This window comes from Neopsephotus bourkii, unplaced genomic scaffold, assembly GCF_033783945.1.
Source record: "Neopsephotus bourkii isolate Nb327-2 ecotype Australia unplaced genomic scaffold, CSIRO-AGI_Nbou_v1 NB_1767, whole genome shotgun sequence".
Lineage (NCBI taxonomy): Eukaryota > Metazoa > Chordata > Aves > Psittaciformes > Psittacidae > Neopsephotus > Neopsephotus bourkii.
In genome coordinates this window covers 7193166-7215264 of record NW_026902241.1, presented here as the reverse complement: position 1 = coordinate 7215264, position 22099 = coordinate 7193166, and the positions used below count along the sequence as shown (strand labels likewise).

General features: G+C 37.5%; 1 protein-coding gene across 9 annotated transcripts in view; it reads right to left on the bottom strand.

The window, feature by feature from the left end:
- The window catches only part of QKI (QKI, KH domain containing RNA binding), a 155451-nt gene that overhangs the window by 46727 nt on the left and 86625 nt on the right, over positions 1–22099 (bottom strand). For 5 of the 9 annotated variants that reach the window (XR_009729297.1, XM_061378742.1, XM_061378744.1 and 2 more), the window contains exons 4-5: positions 21624–21678; positions 2895–3034 (exon numbers count right to left, since the gene is read on the bottom strand). Coding sequence is in view for 8 of the 9 variants with exons in the window: in XM_061378742.1 (XP_061234726.1) it covers positions 2895–3034; positions 21624–21678 (195 nt within the window). In the remaining variant the exon portion in view is untranslated. Of the gene's footprint in view, positions 1–2894; positions 3039–21623; positions 21679–22099 lie in introns of all 9 variants that reach the window. The other 4 variants (XM_061378750.1, XM_061378746.1, XM_061378748.1 and 1 more) reach the window with 1 other exon arrangement.

Sequence of the window (22099 nt, the reverse complement as noted above, 5' to 3'; positions counted from 1 at the left end):
GAGCAATACAAAGAACTTGAAAAACACTGATTCCAGACCAATTAGAATAATTATGTAGAAGCCATAAATATGCTCTTTTCCTCTGAAAAGAAGAATGTGGAGTCAAAGGAAAAAGGGATTAAAAGTGTATGCAGTTGATGTTATGCATCAGATACATATGCATTGAAATTTGAGTTCTGTTTCATGTACCTCATCCTATATAAAAAAACAGTATGAAGGTGGATTAATAGAGAGACTGTAACTAAAAGGGCATCTAGAAAACACATTCAGCTAGATGAGAGTATTCAACGCTTCTTAGAACACGTAAAAGCCTAATACATTTCTAGCAGAGGAATTCAGCCCTACTGCCTAAGACTTTAGAGTAATTCCAAACCCTTAATGTCACTGGAACTCAGTATGCTATACTTATTATGTACATTCTTTTACACAGGCTCTGAGTTATTCCTTACATTCTCCAGTGCACAGTCCAAAGCATCTTTTTTCTTTCCAAGAGAACTGCCCATTCTTACTGAACTCTTGCAAATAACAAACTCCCAGCGATCTCCCAATGAAGATCAATAACCTGTTGGATTCACTTTAGGAGGGATAAGAATGGTACCCCTCAGTGAGATCCCAAAAGCCTGCAGACTGCTTTATTCTTCCCGCTTTTCTTCAGAGGAAAACATGAAAGAAGCAGTACTATATTATCCTGCAGGTCGAGGTAATGACCAGAATCTCACTGAAGTACAACAAAAGAATTAGTCCTACAGAACATTAAGCACAGCCAAAATAAATAATAAGAATTTAAAAAATCATACCAAAGAAATGTAAATGAAATACAAAATAATAATATATATTAAAGAAAAAAAAAATCTTGTTTTTCTCCTTATGGAAAAAAAGATGTCTTATTCAGCCAGTCTGCCTCAAGTTGTGACTTTTATTTGTAAAGAAAAACTGCTTGACTATACCACCATCTTGGTAAGAATCCAATAGCAAGCGGAAAGGGAAATTAAAAATTCACATCCACAAGGAAAAAAAATCACTAGTGATCCAGATTCATAAAGAAGCCCATTTTACTTTTGAAACAGTATCTCTTCACCCAAGTACCTCCAAAATGGAAATCTATTTAAGAAATGTGCCTATTTGTGCACTGTTGCTATAAAATGTAATTAGACTTTTTGGACTCTTTAGTGTAAAAATAACTGATTATTCCTAGAAATTAATAACTCATTCCCATCTCTAACACTAGCTTGCTTTTCTGAAATGTATCTCAGAAAAACAATGCATTGCCACTATAAGGCAGGCATGAGACTGCACATTTTCTCCTATATAATCTCAAATTTTATTCAAGGTAAATGGAGCTAAAACAAAAAATGCATTAATATAATTTATAAATCTTAATCTTCTGACGTTTATTTGGAAAACAGTCATAGCTACAGGTATTCTACCATGTAAAAGGGAATCCCCAATTTTCCATTCTTATATGTTAGAGCATCGTTGGAATCTTCCAGCATCCACAGTTTCCCCACATATCTCATTGTCATTACCTAGGATTTATTTTTCACCCCTCATGCTTAACCTGATTATTTAAAGGTTTATGGCTTCCTCCACAGCAGCTTTCAATTTGTCTAAATTTGTCTAAAACCTAAATCAGAACTTATCAACCCTCAAACTGCCTGAAATTGATTAAGCAGCCGTATTTTATACTAATTGAACAGATGCAATAGGTAGTACAAAAAGTAAGTTCACCTAGATACTAATTCACTGGTATGTAGTACACGAGTTCACCTATATATTAATTCATTAGTGGGTATTAAACATGCCTGTTTCAACAAGCCATAATGCCCATAAATGGGAGACAACAGACCTTTAACTCTTGCACATGTAATAAGCAGCACCCAAACTTCTTATGCGTATCTGATCTTTGGTAACTTTTAAAAATGTATTCTGAATAAATGTTTACAGAGACTGCATACGTCAGCACAAGTTTCCTCATAGCCAGCAACTATTAGCATTCACCAAAGTGCCTAAAATCATTTGGTCATTTTAATACCACCTACTATTTTTTTTCCCACAAGATAATGTTTTCTCGCAATATGGAAACTTATTTCCACCACCGAAGAAGATGTGATTCATTTTTACCATTTTATAATGACACAAAAGTGGTGGTAAAAATAACAAGATGCAAGCTAATTGCATGGGATACGCTATACAGCCACCCTGAATCCCCTTGCTTTGAGTGAGAATGCAGAGCAGGTCTAAGAGAAAGGTTCTCAAGGGTAATTCTGCTTCCTCCAAAAGGCTTTAAGTCATCTGGCTGGGCAGAAGGCAGTTCATACAGTCAGCAAATGAGAAAGATAATCAATTTTCCAGCTGCACTATGTTTATTTTTCCCCAGCATATTGACAGTATATCCTGAAGGGTTTTGTTCTTTTTGGAAGGTGTTCAATGTAACGATCTAAGAAAACACACCTTCTTTTCTTAAAGTATCATGATCACCTCAAAGTAAAACATAAAAGTATGTCATATTTCCCCAGCCTTAAACGTAAGCATCACTGAAAGGTGAGAAAGCTAGTATTTGTTAACAGTTCAGCATTGCTTTTTAAAGGTGATCTGCATCTCTTTCTAAAAAAGACCAAAAAAAACCCTCAAAAAAAAAAAAAAAAAAAAAAAACCACACCAAAAACCAGGCAAAAAAAATCCCCAAAATAACATCTCTTAAAAATATATTCTGTTCTGTGGAATAATTTTATCCAGGATGAGTCACTTTAAAGATAGGTAGAGCATTACAAAATAATATCTAAATTTCATTTGAGGATGTTGCTCTGAAACCTCACCCCTACTGCTGCAGCATAATTGTGTATCATACGTAGCTTCTAGAAATGGAAACAGAAGACTTGTATACAAATACTTACTGCGGGTATCAGTAACTTTTTTACTTCTTCAACAGCCCTCTTCAGCTTTATTTCTGCTCTGTTCTGAGCATCCTCCACAGTGATAAGTACATGTAAATCTTCATTCAGGTGTTCCCAGTTGGGCTTGCCCCGGTTCTGTTCTTCCTGAAAATAAACAAAAGCTATGAAGCACATTCCATATAGAACAACCACAAACACTGGACAAACTCAATTCTGTGAATAGTACACATTATTTTCAACAAGACGGGGAAAAGACTTCTTTGTACTGTGAAGGCTGTTTTGTTTTACATAGTTACTTAACAAGAATTTAGGCTTCAAAATATCTTTTGGGGGATTTTGTTTGTGTTTTGGAACCTCATGCCTTTTTTTTTTCTTTAAGACTACAAAGAAACCAATTCAGAGTACCTTTCCCAACTGAACAAATTAACAAGTACTACAAACACAGTATTGCTCTCTTTGGAGCTTTTCGAGGGTTAAGCAGATAACACATACTCGCAGTTAAGCAACCTAATATTTTTTAAGAAAGTGGAAGAGACACAATACAGAAAAACTCCATGTGAATCACGCCAAAGGACAACAGAGCAATCCTTCAGTGCTAAAAACTGCTTTTGAACACTCATGAAGAAAAGGTTCAGGAATCAAATATTACAAAAGGAACAGAAATGAAGGGCGGAAAGGAGGTGACAGAAGAGCATGTAACAAGATAGTCACCATTACATAAGTACTCTGTTACATCGGTGGCATTCATAATCCCAGAGAGAAATCTTAGCTTGCTGTTTTCAGAAAGAAAGGGCAGGCTAAATGAAAGTTTTTGTTGGTTTTGGTTTTGTTGTTTGTTTTTTAATATAAACATTTCTGAACAATAGAGATCAGTAAATTTAAGTAGCACATTCAAGTATCCAGTCTTATAAAAACCAGGAGAAACCTTCCAACTGTTTTTATTTAATAGAAAATAAAGCCAGCTAAATTTCCCAGAACCATAATTTAAATCTGACAATATTTAAAACGTAATAAAAGAAGTTACAAATTGAAAAGAGGAATACAAAAACTTTAGTAAATGAGAAAGATTTATTATAACTTTCACATCTAAACAAAGGCCTGCACAAACAAAACACACTTGCTTAAAACTCAACATCCTTGGCATAATGTAAGAGTCTCCTATCTGTAAGTAACACACCTGCAGCTTAATCACAAATCACATTTTAAAAAATATAAGGCCAGCAAAGTTAATTGAAAATGCATCTTTTCCCCCAAATTTTACTTAAATTTTTCCAGGAAATTACACAGAGGAAATGCTAGGAGACTGAATACCAACAAATACTTGCAATACTTCATAGTTTAGGTACATAAGGGAGCACTGTTCCTTAGAATGTTTTATGTTTAACTCAGTTGCTTCAAGTCTGAAATGTTTTGTGCAATATGGAAGGATAAAAATAGAGAAAAAAATAGAATCATGAGAGATGTATGAAAAAAGTATGTAAAACAATCAGTACTTTAAAGGAAATTTATTTTCACTAGTCATCATGTAATGTGCATGTGTGCAACACACTCCATACTGTTATCTACAGTGTTTGGGTTTTTAAAAAGCTATCTTAGCCAACTTTCTAAACAATGGTGGCTGTAAAAGTATCTTTGTGAATTTCAGAAGCTGAAAGGGAGAGAGAAAAATAGCCCTCATTTATAAAACAGAACCTGATGCAAAGTGCAGCTGAGTTATAACATGTTCTCTGCTGTAATTTAATCTTTGAAAGAACTATCTAACACAAGGTACGTGCAGCTTATTTCACTCGATCAAAACTTCACTATTACTATTTAAACGATTATATTTATTTTTTTTTCTTTTTTTTTTTAAATCCAAAGCAGGAGTGAGTCATTTTCTTTCCAGATGGTGACAAGCAATATTAATATAACATAGCAGAAAGCATTACATTACAGTTATGATGAATGAGAGAAGGTTCCTAAACCAGCAGAGGGCAGAGCAAGAAACATGCCACTACCTCTTGCACTGACTGATGGGGAGTTGACACAATACTGGAGTGAGAAAGGTACGGGTTACTAGCACAACTACAGTACCACCAGGGAGTAAGGAGGGGCTGAAGGTAAGAGGGACAAATGACAAGGAAAGGTGCCCCCAGGTAAAATGGCAAGGCCTGTCCTGAAAGAGGGAATGCCTAAATGCAGTTTTAGCTACCATGTGATAAAATGGCATGCTTCTATGTAGTGTGGGCAAGCATAAAGGGACTTCCTTGCACTGCATTGGTTTATTTCATAATGAAAATAATATGGCCCAGTCTCAAAAACCTGGATGATATGGAGTTCAAATCTGACAGCAAAATGCACAATGTTGTAGTGGATGTATGCCTGCTTTGTAATTTCTGGAACACAGAAAAATACTTTCTTTGTTACATAAAACAAAGTAGTCTGCCTCTATTACTTGATGTTTAAATATTTTAGATTAATGTAATATGAACTATTGGTGCTGAAATTCAAATTATTCTGTTGCAGCGTGAGGATTTTTTGTTCAAAGAAAAAAAAAGCATACGTAGGACAATAAACAGACAATACTGCCGATTTTTTTTCCACACCCCCTAAACTACTTTCAGGTGGAACACACTGTGCACATGATTAATAATTATTAATATCAGACCTCACAGCACATACTATCATACAAATACTTACTGCTACGTTAACTGAACTACTTTATCACTAGCTCTAGACAATGCTTTTTCATGGCTAAGAAGTACACTAATGAAAGTCTGATTGCTGTGGAGAACACTATTTCTTAAGTCAAACAGTAAGACCGAAAGGAAGCTTAAGAATGCAAGCTCACACAGTATGCTTTGAAAAAACAGTCAAAAAGAGTCAAGAGTTTGGAATGGGCTTCTAATTTCTTCTGTTCTAGCTCAGCCCACTGGGGCTTCAAATTCCTTCATTGTTTCCATCCTGTCCCATGAGCTTGCTTTCTTAGTGGGTTAACAGTTTTCCAAGAAACACCTTTTGGTTTACCAAAAATGCAAGTTGAATGTTATACCAATGTGTATGTATTTGCTTGTTTTCACCAAAACTGGAGAATTCAGATCTACGCTAGGTCATTTCATTCAAACAGAATGTCAGATGCAAATGCATAACAGGGCTAGCTAGGCTCACAGAGAGAGAACTTGCAACCTCTTGCAGTTAAGAGCTGCAACTTTTTTGTTATGTTACCTCATCCTCCTTTTAAATCCTGAAAGGATGGTTTGGAAAAATATATTTTCCCACCCAAGTAAAATTTTAAATTAAACTAGCCCTCTGTGTAACAAGTCTTGAAAACATCCTTTCCCAACCCTGTTTTATTATAAAAAAGGCTGAATGGGTATATTTGAATAGATCTGGAATTCAAGTTGGGCGGTGTCTTTCTTAAGACTCATAAAATATGGTCCAAGACTCTAAGGGTTTGTTGGGAATTTCTTCTAAAATTGTTTGAGGAGAAAATGATGAAAAGATGGGCAGGAAAAAATGACTACCTGCCTTGCTGCATAACTTTGTAGAAGGAAAATACAAGCTATGGCTATCTTGAAGTGAACCACAGCTAAGACAAACCAGACAACTTCACAGAACCAGAGAATGGCTGACATAGGAAGGGACTGTGGACATACTCCATGTCTTCTTCCATGAGTTCCTGCTCAAGGCAGGGTCAACTCAGGCATACTGCCATATTGCTGAGTGCCAAGTTTTAAGTATCTTCAAGTATGGAGACTCCACCATCCCTCCGGGTGACCTATTCAGTGCTCAAGCAGTGTTTAAACAGTGTTTGGTCACAATAAGGAGGTTTTTCTTATGTTAAAATGGAATATCATATTCTAGTGTGCCCACTGCCTCTTGTCCTTCAGTAGCAAATGTTGAGCAATTCAGCCTGGTTGTCAGGTCTACCTACAGAAAAAGGAGGAAAACTGCCATGAGGGTGATTTTGGGCAACCCCTCCATTTGTTACCACAGTAGGAATGGTATACACAGAAAAGCGAAACAGCACCAAGAAAACGTGAATAAAAAACTAGGCAAGAAGAAATTCAATTGCATGTATTCAAAATTATATTATATACACAAGAAGTAATTTACAGCACGAAGTTTTCCTGCATCCCAGAGACTGTTTATGGAAGAATTATACAGGAAAAATGGAGGCAGTGATGATGCAGGGAACTACAAAGTAAAATGACTTATATCACAACCTTGGGGAACAACAATATTAGAAAAGCTTAATTACAACCAAACTATCTTATCTGCTAAATTAAAGAACATTAAAACCAACATAACTGGCAGATGAAATCTCACTGTGCTCCTTGTTTGGCAGAAGTTTCAGTATCCTTAAGTATAGCCTGATTCTGTAAACAGATTTTGCTTTCATTCTGTTGCCTGTGCGTATACACTCATTATCCTCAGGGTGCCTATATACAATAATGGACTTGAAGAAACTGCTCAATATTTATCTTGCTATTAAGGTCAATGTAGTTTAAAATAATAACAATAATAAAAAGAAAAGGTCTTGCTACAACTCGTCAAAATTTAATTGCACAAAAATAAAAGTAACATACTTACAGCTTTATCCCCCCCCCCAATTATTTCTTGTTTTCTTGGGAAGGAGTTATGGGGAGAGTCAAAAGCAGAAAAAGGATGCAACTGACCTGCATCCACACAGCCAAGTTTTAATATTAGAAAAGGTGCTGCATGAGGAAAAATACTGAAGTGTAGTCCCTTGCTGATTTGTGCCCTGTGTTGCCATACACTTCACCATACCACAGGATTTCCAAGTCAGGGTCTTACAGCTCCTACATCCCAGGCCGTTAAGGCCAATACTATTTACATCTTCATATCCCATCCCAAAGCTTCCTTCATGTCTTTGCTATTGACTTAACAAGAAAAAGACAGCAGCTTACTCATTTTCTGTGACCTACACAAAGCAGATGACTGAAAACTCGGTACACCCCTTCCCTCCTCTAGAGGTATTAAGTTACTCCTCTATCTAGATAATAATTTTCAAAAAAACATTAAATCCAAAGGAAAGAAGTGCCTGTCTAGCTGGACTGAAATGGTTAAAAAGATTCAAATGGTGAAAGCAGAAAATAATTTCAGAAAGCAAGCTATCACAAAATATTATCAAGAACTTAAAAAAAAAACACCCTCAAACTTTACTTCTCACCACTAAGACCTCCACAGTATGGCCAGCTGACTAACAGTTACTGTTAAAATTGAAAAATTCAAAACTGGTGAAGTAGAATCCAGTCATTCCCAGCTGTCAGAAACTTGCCATTAAAGGAGAATGAAATAAACACTGAAAAGAAATGCTTCACTAGTACCTGTTTATATGCAGGCAGAGATATATTACTTAAGACAAGAAAGAAAGAATGAATGCAATATGGTAAGAGTGGAAGGAAGTTTTCCACTTGGCTGTTGGGGTATTTTTGGGGTTTGGCTTTTGTTAGTTGTTGTTTTTCCTTTTTTTTTTTTTTTTTTTTGGGGGGTGTCAGAAGGCTATGGCCTGTAGCATTAAAAAGTGCAACTCCCATCCTATGCGTTTTTTCCACTCTCATACAATTTCCAGTAATGTTGGCCACCACAAAATGCAAACACAGCTCAGTACTACAGCAGGTGCCTTTTGAAGAAATAAAGCCACTGACTCAAGGTTGAGAATCAATCTTACTATCCTCACTCATCTTGAAGTGATAGGTTTTTATATTGTTTTCACCAACCTATTACAACAGGCTGCTCTCCCTACTCAATGACAAAAACCACAGAATAGCAAAAGGAAGAACCATTTTCACATAAAGTTAAGTTGAACACTAAAATTAAAAGGCATCAGAATAGATTTAGTCCTTTAAACCATACAAAGGTTTAACTGAAGTATATTCTAAGAACTTCAATTAAAATTATCCTAAGATATAAGTAACAGTATAATCACTCATACCCACTTCTTGCAGTCAAGTGGAGGAGGTAAGATGTGGAAAGAAGAAATTCAGCTACTTTGTAAAATTATCATAATGTATTTTGTCTAATATACTGTGCTATAGGTACAATTGACAGTATTTCTAGGTGACTTTCTTTTCCACAAAGAAAACATTCACACATTCACATATCAAAGTCTTAAAAATAAAAAAGTAGTTTAAAAGCTGCATGAACTAAAAAACATTAACATGTCGATTTAAAGCAATTTTGAAACAAAAGTTAAATTTAACAATAAAGCGATAAAGATCATTGTAAACAAATTCTAGTTTTTCTCTAATTTAAGTATTTTTAAAGAATACTGTAGCCATGGAACAATGTCAGGTCTGACTTAAAGAGTCTGAAATATTACTCACCCATTAATTATGGATTACATCCTACTTCTGTCAACAGAGTTGAACTGGTAAACCCAAGCCAGAGGAATCCAGTAAGAATGCTCTTTTCCCTAAACTGAGTCACTGTTCTTAGCCTTTCACAGGCCACAAAAGCTGTTCAGCTTGCGTTGTTCAACGTTAACTTCTGGTCTCCTAACTGCTCTGTCTACTAAACTGAGCTACAGTATTCCAGTTTTAAATTTTTGGCACCTCTGCTGCAGAGATAATTGAAAACATTTGGAAGACAGAGGATTTCTGTAACATATTGTGCAATGAATAAACAACTTGTAAGTCTCAGATATACAAATAACTCCACATCAGTTGATACATATTCATGAGAGCTCCAGCTCTAATGAAACAAAAATCCCTTGAATCATCTCTTACTGTTGTCTTCTGCTGGGCAAACGAGTTGAATTAAATCATAAGGGGCTACTGATGCCAGCACAAGGTGAGCTATAAGTGGGAAAGGTAGAGATGAGGGACCATATTTTAACACATAAATGCCACTTCAAGACTGGCTCACCATGACTCATAAAACTAAGTGAAATCTAATTATGCATGCGCCAGGGACTGAACACATAGTTGCCTTTATTATCTGACACAAAGCAACTTGCTCATCTATTTAAGAACTAGGTATTAAATGCTAGTATGGAGTAATAACAATACAAACGTTAAGAGCTTCCTCTTCCATTTTTGCCGGTGAATCTAAGTCTTGACAGGACTGATCACGGAAAAACAAACAAAAACCCCTTGAAAAACAACCCTCCCCCCAAACCTGTATTCACATGATATACTTCTGACATGAACAGTTCAGTAAGATTTAGGAGAGGTCTGCAAGCAAAGTGCTTACGTAAGCAGTAAAAATAGAGGGGTTTATCAGAAGAAACTCTGAGCTAACCCTGCAGAAAACCAGTTTGAAATGATGCACTAATTACAGTATCTGTTTGAACAACAGAAGTAATTTTATAACATGAAGCATCGGAACACACTGATTGCCCTAACCCCTGCTGATAAACTGCTTTAATTGTGCAGTTACAGTCAGGCAAATTAACATAGACTTTTGCTCCTACTGAGCTTCTAATGGTAGCAGTTCACAAGCAGAAAGCTGGTGAAAAAGTAATGTAACAAAAGAAATGCTGAAGGAGTAGCACCTGGTCAGGGAGAACACTACAGCTTACTTCACATGTAGAATTTCTGACTGAAGTTTTCTCCTATACAAGCAACAGATCAACTGCTTAAATTAAGTCACATACTCACTGGTTTTAATGCCAGACAAGACTGTTATTTAGCATGTCTTAAATTATCCATTATTACTGCATGCTAAGTCCCCTTCAAGACAATTCTGGACCAAGAAGTGTGTGTTTTCCAGCTCATATTAAACTAGCCTGTAGCTCTCAAATGTTGTCAAAAGGCATTATCTAAAAAATCTTTTAAGATCTGTTCTGAAAAAAGCTGCTGGTAAGAAACAACCTAATGTTTAGATGCACAGAAGAAGATTCTTCTGTGTAAACTTCTGTGAAATTTACCACAGACTTCGTGCTTGGGAAACTCCACACCAAGTGCCACCCCAAGTTCAGATCTCCCCTGAGGACAAAATGGTTCCTACATGCACAGACACCACACTGGATCTTTCTAAACGTGTGGCTTCACAGCACAACTGAGCTGATCCAACAACCATGGTCTGCTGACAGAAGAGGAAGCCCCTGTCACTGCCCAAGCCAGCGCACTCTGGACAGTGAACCAGCCACAGAGTGGAGCCAGCAGAAACTCTCCACCACAACAGATTGGTTTCAATGAAATAAGCAACAAGATTGCATCTCTCCAGGATTTTCTTCTTACATATTTGTCTCAAGTTGTGCTAGTGTGAAGAACAACAGTAATTTATATAAAAATAAGAGATTTGTGGAATGAGCTCTACTGCCGAATGCTATCAGTACACAGGAGCCTGTTAAGACTGAATGCTTCACTATTTGGGGGTGAAAGTTACTATGCATTGGTATCCTCAGGAAATAAATGAGAATTTAGCAAACAAAATGCACAGCATAAAACTGGATCAATTTTTTAGAGATTAATGCAACTGTTAATGCCAATACTTAAAATTACCATGAAGTCTCTGACTTTGGACCACGGGTAAGATTTTTAATGCTTTAACATTAGCAGCATTCCTGAAGTAGTAAGCTGTGTATGGAAACAGTTACACGCATATCCAAGTATAATTTTATTCCCTTACAGGAGAGGGAATAAGCAGTAAAAAGGATAAACACAAGATGGAAGGCATCATCCAAGCATAACTACAGGCTGAGAATGGATCGAGAGCAGCCCTGAGGAGAAGGGGGGTTGGAACTAGATAATCTTTAAGGTCCTTTCAAACTCAAACCATCATATGATCATATGAGCCTGCGGCTTACTGAACTGGGAACTTAGGGGAAATATCTTAACAGTGGCTTCATATTTCTGAAGCTTAAACTGTGATTTAAAGAAAAGTGCTACCACTATTCCTTAGCTATATTTAAGGAAAAAAAGTGTCCATTCACTGGTTTCTCAGTCTTCTAGTCTATACAGTATGGTCCCCCAAAAACTTTTTCAGACATTTAACAGTTAAAAAACACCACCAGAAATACATCCCCACCCCCCAAAAAAGAAACAACAACAAAAGAAAACAATAAAAACCACCCCCAAAACAGTTCTTGACTGCAATTTGGACTACTCTTCACATCATACTGAATTTTGAACACTGCAATCAGTGAAGTATTAGTCACCACCACTTGTACAAGTAGAAAAATACAAATTTATGTTTTGGCATTCAGTGGAGAACATGATCAGCTCATAGGCTGGTAGTATAATTTTACACTGTCTGAAACGTTTTTCTTTCCTCTTTTGAAGTACTACCATGTAACTTTCATCAATAGTAAGTGCCCAAGACAATGGTGGCATCTGTCTTCACTGAATTTCAACCTTTTTTATCTAATCCATCCCATTTCCCCTCTGTCTTGCTTAGATTTGACTGCTGCTTTGCATAGCAAAGCTGGTCAACGCATGAACACTCCCCTCCTCAATAATTTGAGCTCAGAGTTAAAACTGATCCATTTCTAAGTTAAGCTCATCTTCAAACACCTTTGCTCTGGCTCTTCTATGACAGCTCCACATATAAGTGATGCTGAACAAGCCATGAAGATCAAGAGATAATAAAATAAAAGCACATTTTTCTTCAGGTTCTGTTTGTTCTTAATCTAAGCAGGAAGTAGCAGGAATTGTCGCTCATTTATGTTAAGTCTAAAAAACAGTCAAAACTACAGTAACTCATGTAAAATTTGCCACATTTCTTTATCACTAGGAATAACAAAATTATTTATTTAAAAAATTCAAGACTGAATTTACAGCACTGCTAAAGAAAAGGAGGAGAAGAAATACAGAGGAGAAAAAATGTGATAACTGACCTTTTGGAGATATCAGAATAAACTGACCTGCTTACACTCTGCATTTTAATGCAAACATACACACATTTCTACTTTCCTAATTTCAATTCTCCTACCACTTTTGAAGTCCAGTTACTCAGCCTCTGCTTGACAGTCCAACCATTTTGCTTTTAGTATTTCCTCAAGCATGAGGCACATATATGCCTCATATATACACATATACACACATATGTAAGAAAAAATGTATTAATAGGGATTTCTCTGCATAAATCTTGGTGAAGGTCGTAAGTGAGCATATTGTGAAGACAATTTGAAAAATGACAATGTAGTCATGCCAGCGCTTCACTTTTTTTTAGTTACAAAATAATTGTAAGTTTTTAAGAAAGAACTCCTCCCCCTCTTCTCATGCTGTTAACATTTACAACAATACCTCATTACTAACCTCCTTAACATCTTTTTAGAAACAGATTAACACTTAAGTCAGGGAAGTGAAATTTCCCTCACTCCAAATCTTTGCACAAATGTATATGAAGATGTTAATACAGAGTATTTTTAATAGAAACTCAGATTGGACATGGTAACATAACCTCAGTGTGCCAAGAAAATTGCACAGTACCACTTCTTAACCCACAATGTAATAGACAAGTTTCAGATAGTTATAAAACTCTGCACAGAACTGTAAAACAACAACAACAACAAAAAAAAAAATCCAGAGAAAAATTCCTCCCTATTCCTCATACCAAAGTAAAAAAGAACAGGTTCATAGTTTTTACCTTTTGAATGCACAAAAAAAAGTTAATTGACCTCTTCTACAGAATAGGAGCAATTTCCACTGGTTTTGGTTTGTTGTTTTTATTTCTTAATCAGATGACTTGTAAACTAAAATCATTTTTATAGTAACAGGTTGTTTGTTTAGCTTTGTTTTAGGACACTGTGATCTTTAGGCTTTTACTGTTTGTCAAAGCAACAAACAACAACAAAAAATAAGAGGCTCGTGACTCAAATCAAATACACCTAGGTAGTAGTTATGCTTCCAATAACTTCCTGAGCCATAAAGAAGCTAGTTTTGCTCAGTGAGTTTTGAAAAAATTAGAAGAGCTAAACCAAACATTCATCACCTCTGTTTAGATTGGTCTGGGGGAGGCCAGGGAGGGGAAATCTTAGAAGGGAAGTAACTTTAATCAGTGACAATTTGCCAATACTACTTTACTGCTGGCCTATAAAATATGCAGGCCATGCTCAGAAAAGCATAGCTGTTTTTACTGTCAGGGCCAGGTTGACACAGTTGCAATGCCAGAGCTTTAGCTTAAAACCTGTTTCTTAAACACGTATTCATAACAGAAAGAGCCATTCCCAAGCAGTGCAAGTTAACAATACCTGTGAGTTTCAACAAAAAACATGCACAGTCAGAATGCAAAAAAACAGGGTAGATGAGTGGAGGGGTAATAAATGTTACAACAGATCTCCTGTATAAGCTGAAGTGCTTAACAGAATCCTGACCTTAATCAAAAACAGGGTATCAGCGCTGAAATGCTTACATCTAACATTTTTCTTGTTGCCCCTGTCTTTTCTTATTTCCCCTATTCTGTTTCAATCCTTAGGATCAATCTGCCTTAAAGATTTTCTCAAAGATGCATAATGAAGACCAGGTGCCTAAAGCACTCCTGCTTCCTGGACATCTGCAGGGACAGTAAGAAGATTCAAGTGCCTAGGCACTGAATAATTACATCCCAATCACCTTGCATGCCAGTAAGTAGTGCTGAACAGAAACCAAACCTTTCTGTGTTACTTAAATGAATATTGTCAGCTTTAGACACAATGTCTGCTTATAATTGGAACACTGATCTTACCTAGTCACCTCAGAAAAAGAAACTCCCAAAGTTAGAATTGTTCTGACTCTTCTTATATAGAAGAGTTTCTTCTGTAGACTGCTGTTCAACAGATCTGAAATGGTAACTACTCCCTTCCACAAAGTGGCTCCATTCTCTTCTCCCTCCTCTTAGCTGCCTGCAGAATCCTTCCCACTTCTTTGGACTAGCTCTCACTAGGCCCTTCCAGAGCCAGTTTAACATGGAAGCAAACTGCTGTCAGATTAGGTACTGCCTGTTTAGCAAGCTGAACTGGCTCAGTGACAAATTCCAAAGGTAGCAGCAGACTGAGCACAAGAGGGCACAGGCATATTCCCTTTGTAGGAAGCTGCTAGCTATCAATCACACTTTAAGCAAAATTTGTCCCACCAAACCACTCCCACAACAGCGTGAGAATAAAGGAGCTCCACTCTGACTGAACTGCAATGCTGCAGACATGTTGGACACTTCACAGCACTGCTTACATCAAATGTAATTTTGCTGTCATACATAAATTGCTATTTAAGTATTTTGAAAACTCAGGTTTCCACTCAGCTCAAGTGAGGTGTGCAAAACTCTGTAAATGTTACATCTCAGGTGCTTACCTGAGAAATGAACATACTGTTCCCATGGTTTTAAATAAGGGTGTGGCACAGAAAAAAACCCAACAACTTGTCACTCACAGCACAGTGATTAACTCACAGGAAAAGTCTGTTTATACAAATAGGTCCTCACTAGCAACCTTCATTCTAGCATCTTGTAATTTGAATTTGCAATCTCAACATTCTTCTTAAAACCACATAATTTCACAGGAAACATGAGCTGGGTTTCAGTGACCCCATTTCCCTTTTCATCATACAGCAGCAGTAATACTGCCCTTTTACATAAAGCTTAAAAAAAAAAAAAAGCCTTCTGTAATCTCTTCAGCATGCTTTCCACTAACGAATTATGTAATTAATATGTCACTCAGATATTTGCGCTCTCTCAGTTCTATACACAGGGATTTCTCCCACAGTATTAAGTTCTGGAATTTTCAGATTTACAGAAGCATTAGAAGGATGCTGTGCATTTTGGATTAGAGGACTCAGACCAGAAATGATGCTCAAAGTTAAACCTGCAGACAGCAGACCTCATGAAACTGTTACAGAAGGTCTTGGTCTCAGTGACCAGGTGCTGTTAAAGCAGATGACTGCCCATGGTGGCTTGCTCTGCTCTGAAGAGTGGCTCCCTCTATCGCCTGTGGGTCTTTTGAAAAAGAAACAAATTCATTGACTAATGTAACAAACTAATTTCCCACACAATACTGCTTTTAAACAGACATGCTACAGGTAGGGTGAGCTCACAGCATGTTCCCATGTGTTGTCCTGACATGGTTAAGAGGTTCTTCACAAGCCAGAAACAACAGAAAAGCTAAATTTCTGGGTCACTCTAATCCATATCCTATACTGATTTACTCCATAGCAAGGAAGCTCACCAGTTAATTGCAATGCTTTTATTCAGGTTGAACCTCCCTCTATTCATACAGGTCTCCTGAGGTTTTGGGTTTTGTTGGGGTATTTTGTTGTTGTTGCTTCGTTTATTTGGGGTTGTTTGTGGTGTTTTTTTTTTTTCTTGAGGAATGGGCTATATGTTGTCTGGTTTAGATTTGAACTATGGCAATATTTCTTAGCAGTATAAAAATAATACTGGGGTATGTTGTTTATTCATGATTTATTCAAATTTTCTTCAGCAGTGATCCACAATCACTAGTACAGTAGAGAGTGAAATAAAGAACACTGTTTTATTACTGCTAAGACTGTTACATTTGATCACATTTAATAATAATAGTCCAGCCTTATATCTTATCTCCATTCTCTTATTTTTTTGCTAAGCTGCTAAAACAGGAAATTTACTCTAAAACTGTAATTATTTAATACTCTTGTGACTGCACAAGCATGCATTTATATATCTTCGGATTTTAATCATTTTACTCCTTCCTCCTGAAATAGTTAAAATCTTTCCACAGAATCAGACAATAGTTAGGAGTGGAAAGGACCTTAAGATCATCAAGTTCCAACCCCCCTGCCATGGGCAGGGACACCTCGCTTTAAACCATATCACCCAAGGCTCTGCCCAAGCTGGTCTTGAACACTGCCAGGGACGGAGCATTCACAACTTCCTTGGGCAACCCATTCCAGTGCCTCACCACCCTTACAGTAAAGAACTTCTTCCTTATATCCAATCTAAACTTCCCCTGTTTAACTTTGAACCCATTACCCCATGTCCTGTCACTACAGTTCCTAATGAAGAGTCCCTCCCCAGCATTCCTATAGGCCCCATTCAGATACTGGAAGGCTGCTATGAGGTCTCCACACAGCCTTCTCCAGGCTCAGCCCCAACTTTCTCAGCTGATCTCCATACGGGAGGTGCTCCAGTCCCCTGATCATTCTTGTGGCCCTCCTTTGGACTTGTTCCAACAGATTCATGTCCTTTTTATGTTGAGGACACCAGAATGCACACAATACTCCAAGTGAGGTCTCTCAAGAGCAGAATAAAGGGGCAGGATCACCTCCTTCGACCTGCTGGTTACACTCCTTTTGATACAGCCCAGGATACAGTTGGCTTTCTGGGCTGCAAGCGCACACTGCTGGCTCATGTTCATTTTCTCATCGACCAGCACGCCCAAGTTCTTCTCCGCAGGGCTGCTCTGAATCTCCTCTCTGCCCAACCTGTAGCTGTGCCTGGGATTGCTCCAACCCAGGTGTAGGACCTTTCACTTGTCATGGTTAAACTTCATGAGGTTGGCATCAGCCCACCTCACAAGCGTGTCAAGGTCCCTCTGCATGGCATTCCTTTCCTCCAGCGTATCCAGCTTGGTGTCATCGTGAAACTTGCTGAGGGTGCACTCAATCCCACTGTCCATGTCAGCAACAAAGATGTTGAACATGACCAGTCCCAACACCGATCCCTGAGGGATACCACTTGTTAACTGGTCTCCAGCCGGACACTGAGCCACTGACCACAACTCTTTGTGTGTGGCCATCCAGCCAGTTCTTTATCCACCAAGTGGTCCACCTCTCAAACTGATGTCTCTCCAATTTAGAGGCAAGGATGTCGTGTGGGACAGTATCGAACACTTTGCACAAGTCCAGGTAGATGACATCAACTGCTCTACCCCTGTCCATCAGTTCTGTAGCCCCATCATAGAAGGCCACCAAATTGGTGAGGCAGGATTTCCCCTTAGTGAAGCCATGCTGGCTGTCACCAAGCACCTTGTTGTTTTTCATGTGCCTTAGCATGCCTTCCAGGAGAAGCTGCCCCAAGATTTTGCCAGGCACAGAGGTGAGACTGACTGGTCTGTAATTGCCCGGGTCATCCATTTTCCCCTTCTTGAAAATGGGGGTTATATTTCCCTTTTCCCAGTTATCAGGAACTTCACCTGACTGCCATGATTTTTCAAATATGATGGACAGTGGCTTGGCAACTTCATTCACCAGCTCCTTCAGGACCCGCAGATGGATTTTATCAGGTGAAATCCATACTTATTCAGTTGCAACAATTACAAAACAAATTGTGTTTCTGAACAGATAACCCAGACATCAGTTCAAGACACAAGTAACACACAAGAAACATATTTCTACTTCAATGTTTTGTTATAGAGAATACAGAAAGGTACACAAGTTTGGACTGAGTTGAGAACTGACAATAAATATTAGCTAATGAATTTAAGTTGAGCCTTTGAAAGAATTCAGAACTACTGCCTCAAATGATCTCAGCAGACAAACTTTCTATGTATTTATGGCTGAAACCTTGTACACAGTCTGTAATTATATTGTTTTATTGCAGCAGCTGCCTCAAATCCTTGGTAGAATTATATGTGATTTGACACACCCAAGTTACCACCTAGATAACTCAAAAGTGTCACCACTGTTACAGTCTGTATGATTTCACCCAACAACTCTGAACAACTGCAGAAGAAGGGGTATCCAGCATGTGTTCTCAAGGCCTGATTAAAATTTAGTAATAGCTGTGCCAGTTAAAAGACTCTGTAACTGAGTGCCAGTTTGGCAACAGTTATTAAATGGCTCAAGAATATCACTGATAATGTATTAAGGAAACCTTTCCTACAGTATATAGATGACAAAGCTTCAGGCTTGGTATCCCCCTTTACCTCTCATGTGACATCAATCAGTGACAGAAGAAAGCGAAAGCTTTAATTCAATGTTGGGTATCATGATTTTTTTACTCTGCATACACATATACCAATCTTAGGACAGAATGTCTAGACATGCATTCTTCAAGATCACTTTCAATTAGCAGTCCTGCAACTGCTGTTTAGGAGACACCATACTTCAAGAAAGACATCTGGTTTCACACTAACTTTTTGAAGCCCACAGATTTTGGAAAAATGTACAGCATCATTCACCAATGAAAAGTAATTTTTTTAAAGTACCATTAAATAGTGAATCTGATGGCATCTTCACTTGCAAGATTTTGAGTAAAACAGCGCAAACTGAATAAAAACCACAACTAACCAAATTATCCAGCTCCACTGCAAATCACCATAATATGAAAAATTGAGACTGACTTAATTATGCAAAATTTCAAGTTCTGCTTTTTCAACACAGTGCCCAAAGAGAAGCACAGGTAGGTACAGTCATGTCCCAAGGCTAAACAAAGATATTAGTGAAAGAGAGAAATATAATGAATACACACTGGACAGATTAAAAGAACCAAACAGAATGTTAGTACACTATGAAGCCACAGAAGCAAAGGAAATACTTGCTGGGTTAACCAAGTCTGAAGACATTTAAAGTGAGTAATTTTTAACAGATTCCAGTACATTATCAGAAGAGTTACAGAAAAGAATAACTGCTTCTACTCTTCAGCAGCTAAATTCCAAGCTTGTTTTGTTAAAATATTCATTACATACAGTTTGAGATTGAACACTTATCTACCCACAAGAAAAAAAGAATCAAAGCAAAAAGTTCCACAGTTTAAATTAGTATAACTTCTGAGTAACAAAAGTCAAAGATGGTAAGGCTGGGAAAAAACGTCATTACATGCATGCCTTTCTTATGTTCTACAGTAGTTTCATGCATCACATCTTAGAAAATAACACAGTATTATGCATGAATTGGGGATAATAATTACGTGCTCTGCTCACATGCTAGAGAGATGGGTGGAAGAAGGGTGACTTCCTTCATCCTAAGTGTTTCCTACTCTTCAGAAAAGCACAAGCATGATCCCTTTGTTCAAAAGGCATTTTCAACAGACGACAAAGATTTACTCCAACCAACAGGTGCTGACCTCTCACTTCCTGACCTGGCCACATTCTTTCTTCCCTCCTCTGTCTTCTCAAACTGGCACAGGTATTAGTTTGGGTTAGTACAGCTTATTAACTAGCAAAACTTTTTAATCCCAGGATCTACACTCTTGTATTAGCTGGCCAAAATCTGGCTTCTTTCTTGTCCACACTGTAACCCTCTAATATTGCACATTCCCACCCCACCTCCCCAAAAGAGAAACTGAGAAAAACTGTCCCAAATATATGTAACCCGTCATGAAACAATTTAAATTGCCTCTTTTTATTTACAATAAGCAAGAGGAAGGAAAAAAAATTAAAAAAACTACTTTTCTAAATGAAAAGGTTTGAAGAAGGTTCTTTACAAAGCATTCAAAGAAATGCAGTAACGATTAAAAGCATCAGCATGCTACCTATTCTCCATGTTACAATTGTAGGCTGCCAACAAAATTAAAACATCTCAAAGTATTCACTAGTACATTTTAACCTTTGCACTGTATTGTAAGAATTCATCCAGATGTGTCACAAATTAACTTCACTACTTTCAAACAGGAAAAAGACACCAAACCCACAAAAAGCCTCTAGCCCTTCCCCCCAGAAACAACTCTGATATTTCAAAGAACTAAACCCAACGTGTACAGTATCACAGTTTTGCTTTCCCACTTCTTAGCACCTATCTAGTACCATTCACAGTTAAACAACTCTGATGTTTCAAATGTCTGCATCTTTAAATAAGAAGATTAAGCCCAGCAAAAAGATCAACAGTGGTGGAGAGAATGAGTATTTCAAGACTGTACCATATTTTGTGACTAAAAAATTATCTTGGGACCCGGCATTTATCATCTGAAGATATAAAAAGCATCACCTCCACAACATGTCAAGAAGCCACAGTCATCCAGCTCAACTAATGCAAGAACAATAACTGAACTTTGCCTAAAGCCCATAATCGCACAACAGTTTAAGCTATTGTTAAGTCAGCGATGCTAGTCCCACCTTGACATGCTTGTGATCCAGTTCATGGCTCTCAAAATCAAAAGGTTTCCAGCTCTAGTTTCCACCTGGTTTAGCACTGAAGCAGGTCATCACAGTCATTTAAATCACCAGTATCTGTCACAAGGCAGAGAGGAAATATGCCTAGCCAAGGCTGTTCAAATGGTACTGAACAGCAAGTACTGACTTCAATTGTTGTAAGAACAGCTCCGGAACTACAGCCTGAGATACCTGAAGGCATCAAATTTCCAGATGATTAGTAGCAGTCAGAGGCTGACTGATATTTTAAACTTCAGCAATGCAGATGGATAATTCCTTCCTGTGCCTCCAATACATCCTTCAGAAAAATGCAAAAATACTGATTTAAGAACACAAGTCATACCTTCAGGAGAAACTCAACAAGAACTCTCAGAAATGTCCCCAGCATAGAAATAATTACAGGTTTAGATCCAGTACGGAAGAGGTTGTTGAGAATACTGAAGAGCCAATTTGAACACCAGCAGTTGGAGACAGCAAATAGCAGCCACGTTTTTTCTTTTAAACAAAATCACTGTGATGAACAACTCAATTTACATTTTGAAGATGGGTTCAAAAGACAAAAATTCAGCAACCATTATCACAAAAACCTTACTAATATTAAAGTTGTGTATTTTTACACCAATGAAATGTCACACATTGATGTGACACCTGTCAGCAATCAACAAAAGCTCCTCACATCAGGCATACTAAGTGAGTACACCATTTAAGGAAGAGAGGGTTGCAACTCTTTTCCAGTCAGGGTCTCCTCAAATTACAGGTGATTTGAAAAAATGCACTGGAATGTTTACAAGAAGTAAAACATTTACTTGCCTCTACCTCCAAAACTGCTGGATCATGGTTGTCTCTGCTCTTAAAGGAGACCTGAAACGCAAAACAAAATTGGGCTTGTGCCCTATTTTGCTTCTTTAGGATGTTTAAGAGATTCATGAAGAGCTGGAATTAGTGTTTTTATTTTATCCTGGGCTGGACACATTTTACTCCTTCCTGATTACACTTGAGATTGAAATCCCAAGAAGCCATAATATAAGACAACCTGGTTAAGGGAAAATAATGGAGGAATCAACAGATTCTATGATTTCCATGCAACTATTTATCTTGATATCCCTCCTACCTATGCAACTATTTCATCCAACGCAGTAAATCCTATTTAAATGTTACAGAACAAAAACAACTAAAAGATTTATGAAAAGAACTGAGAATTATATCAAAGCATCCCAACCACCACTTTCAATGCTATTCTCCGCAGTAACACACAGTAATCTGAAATAAATTAACCTTCTGC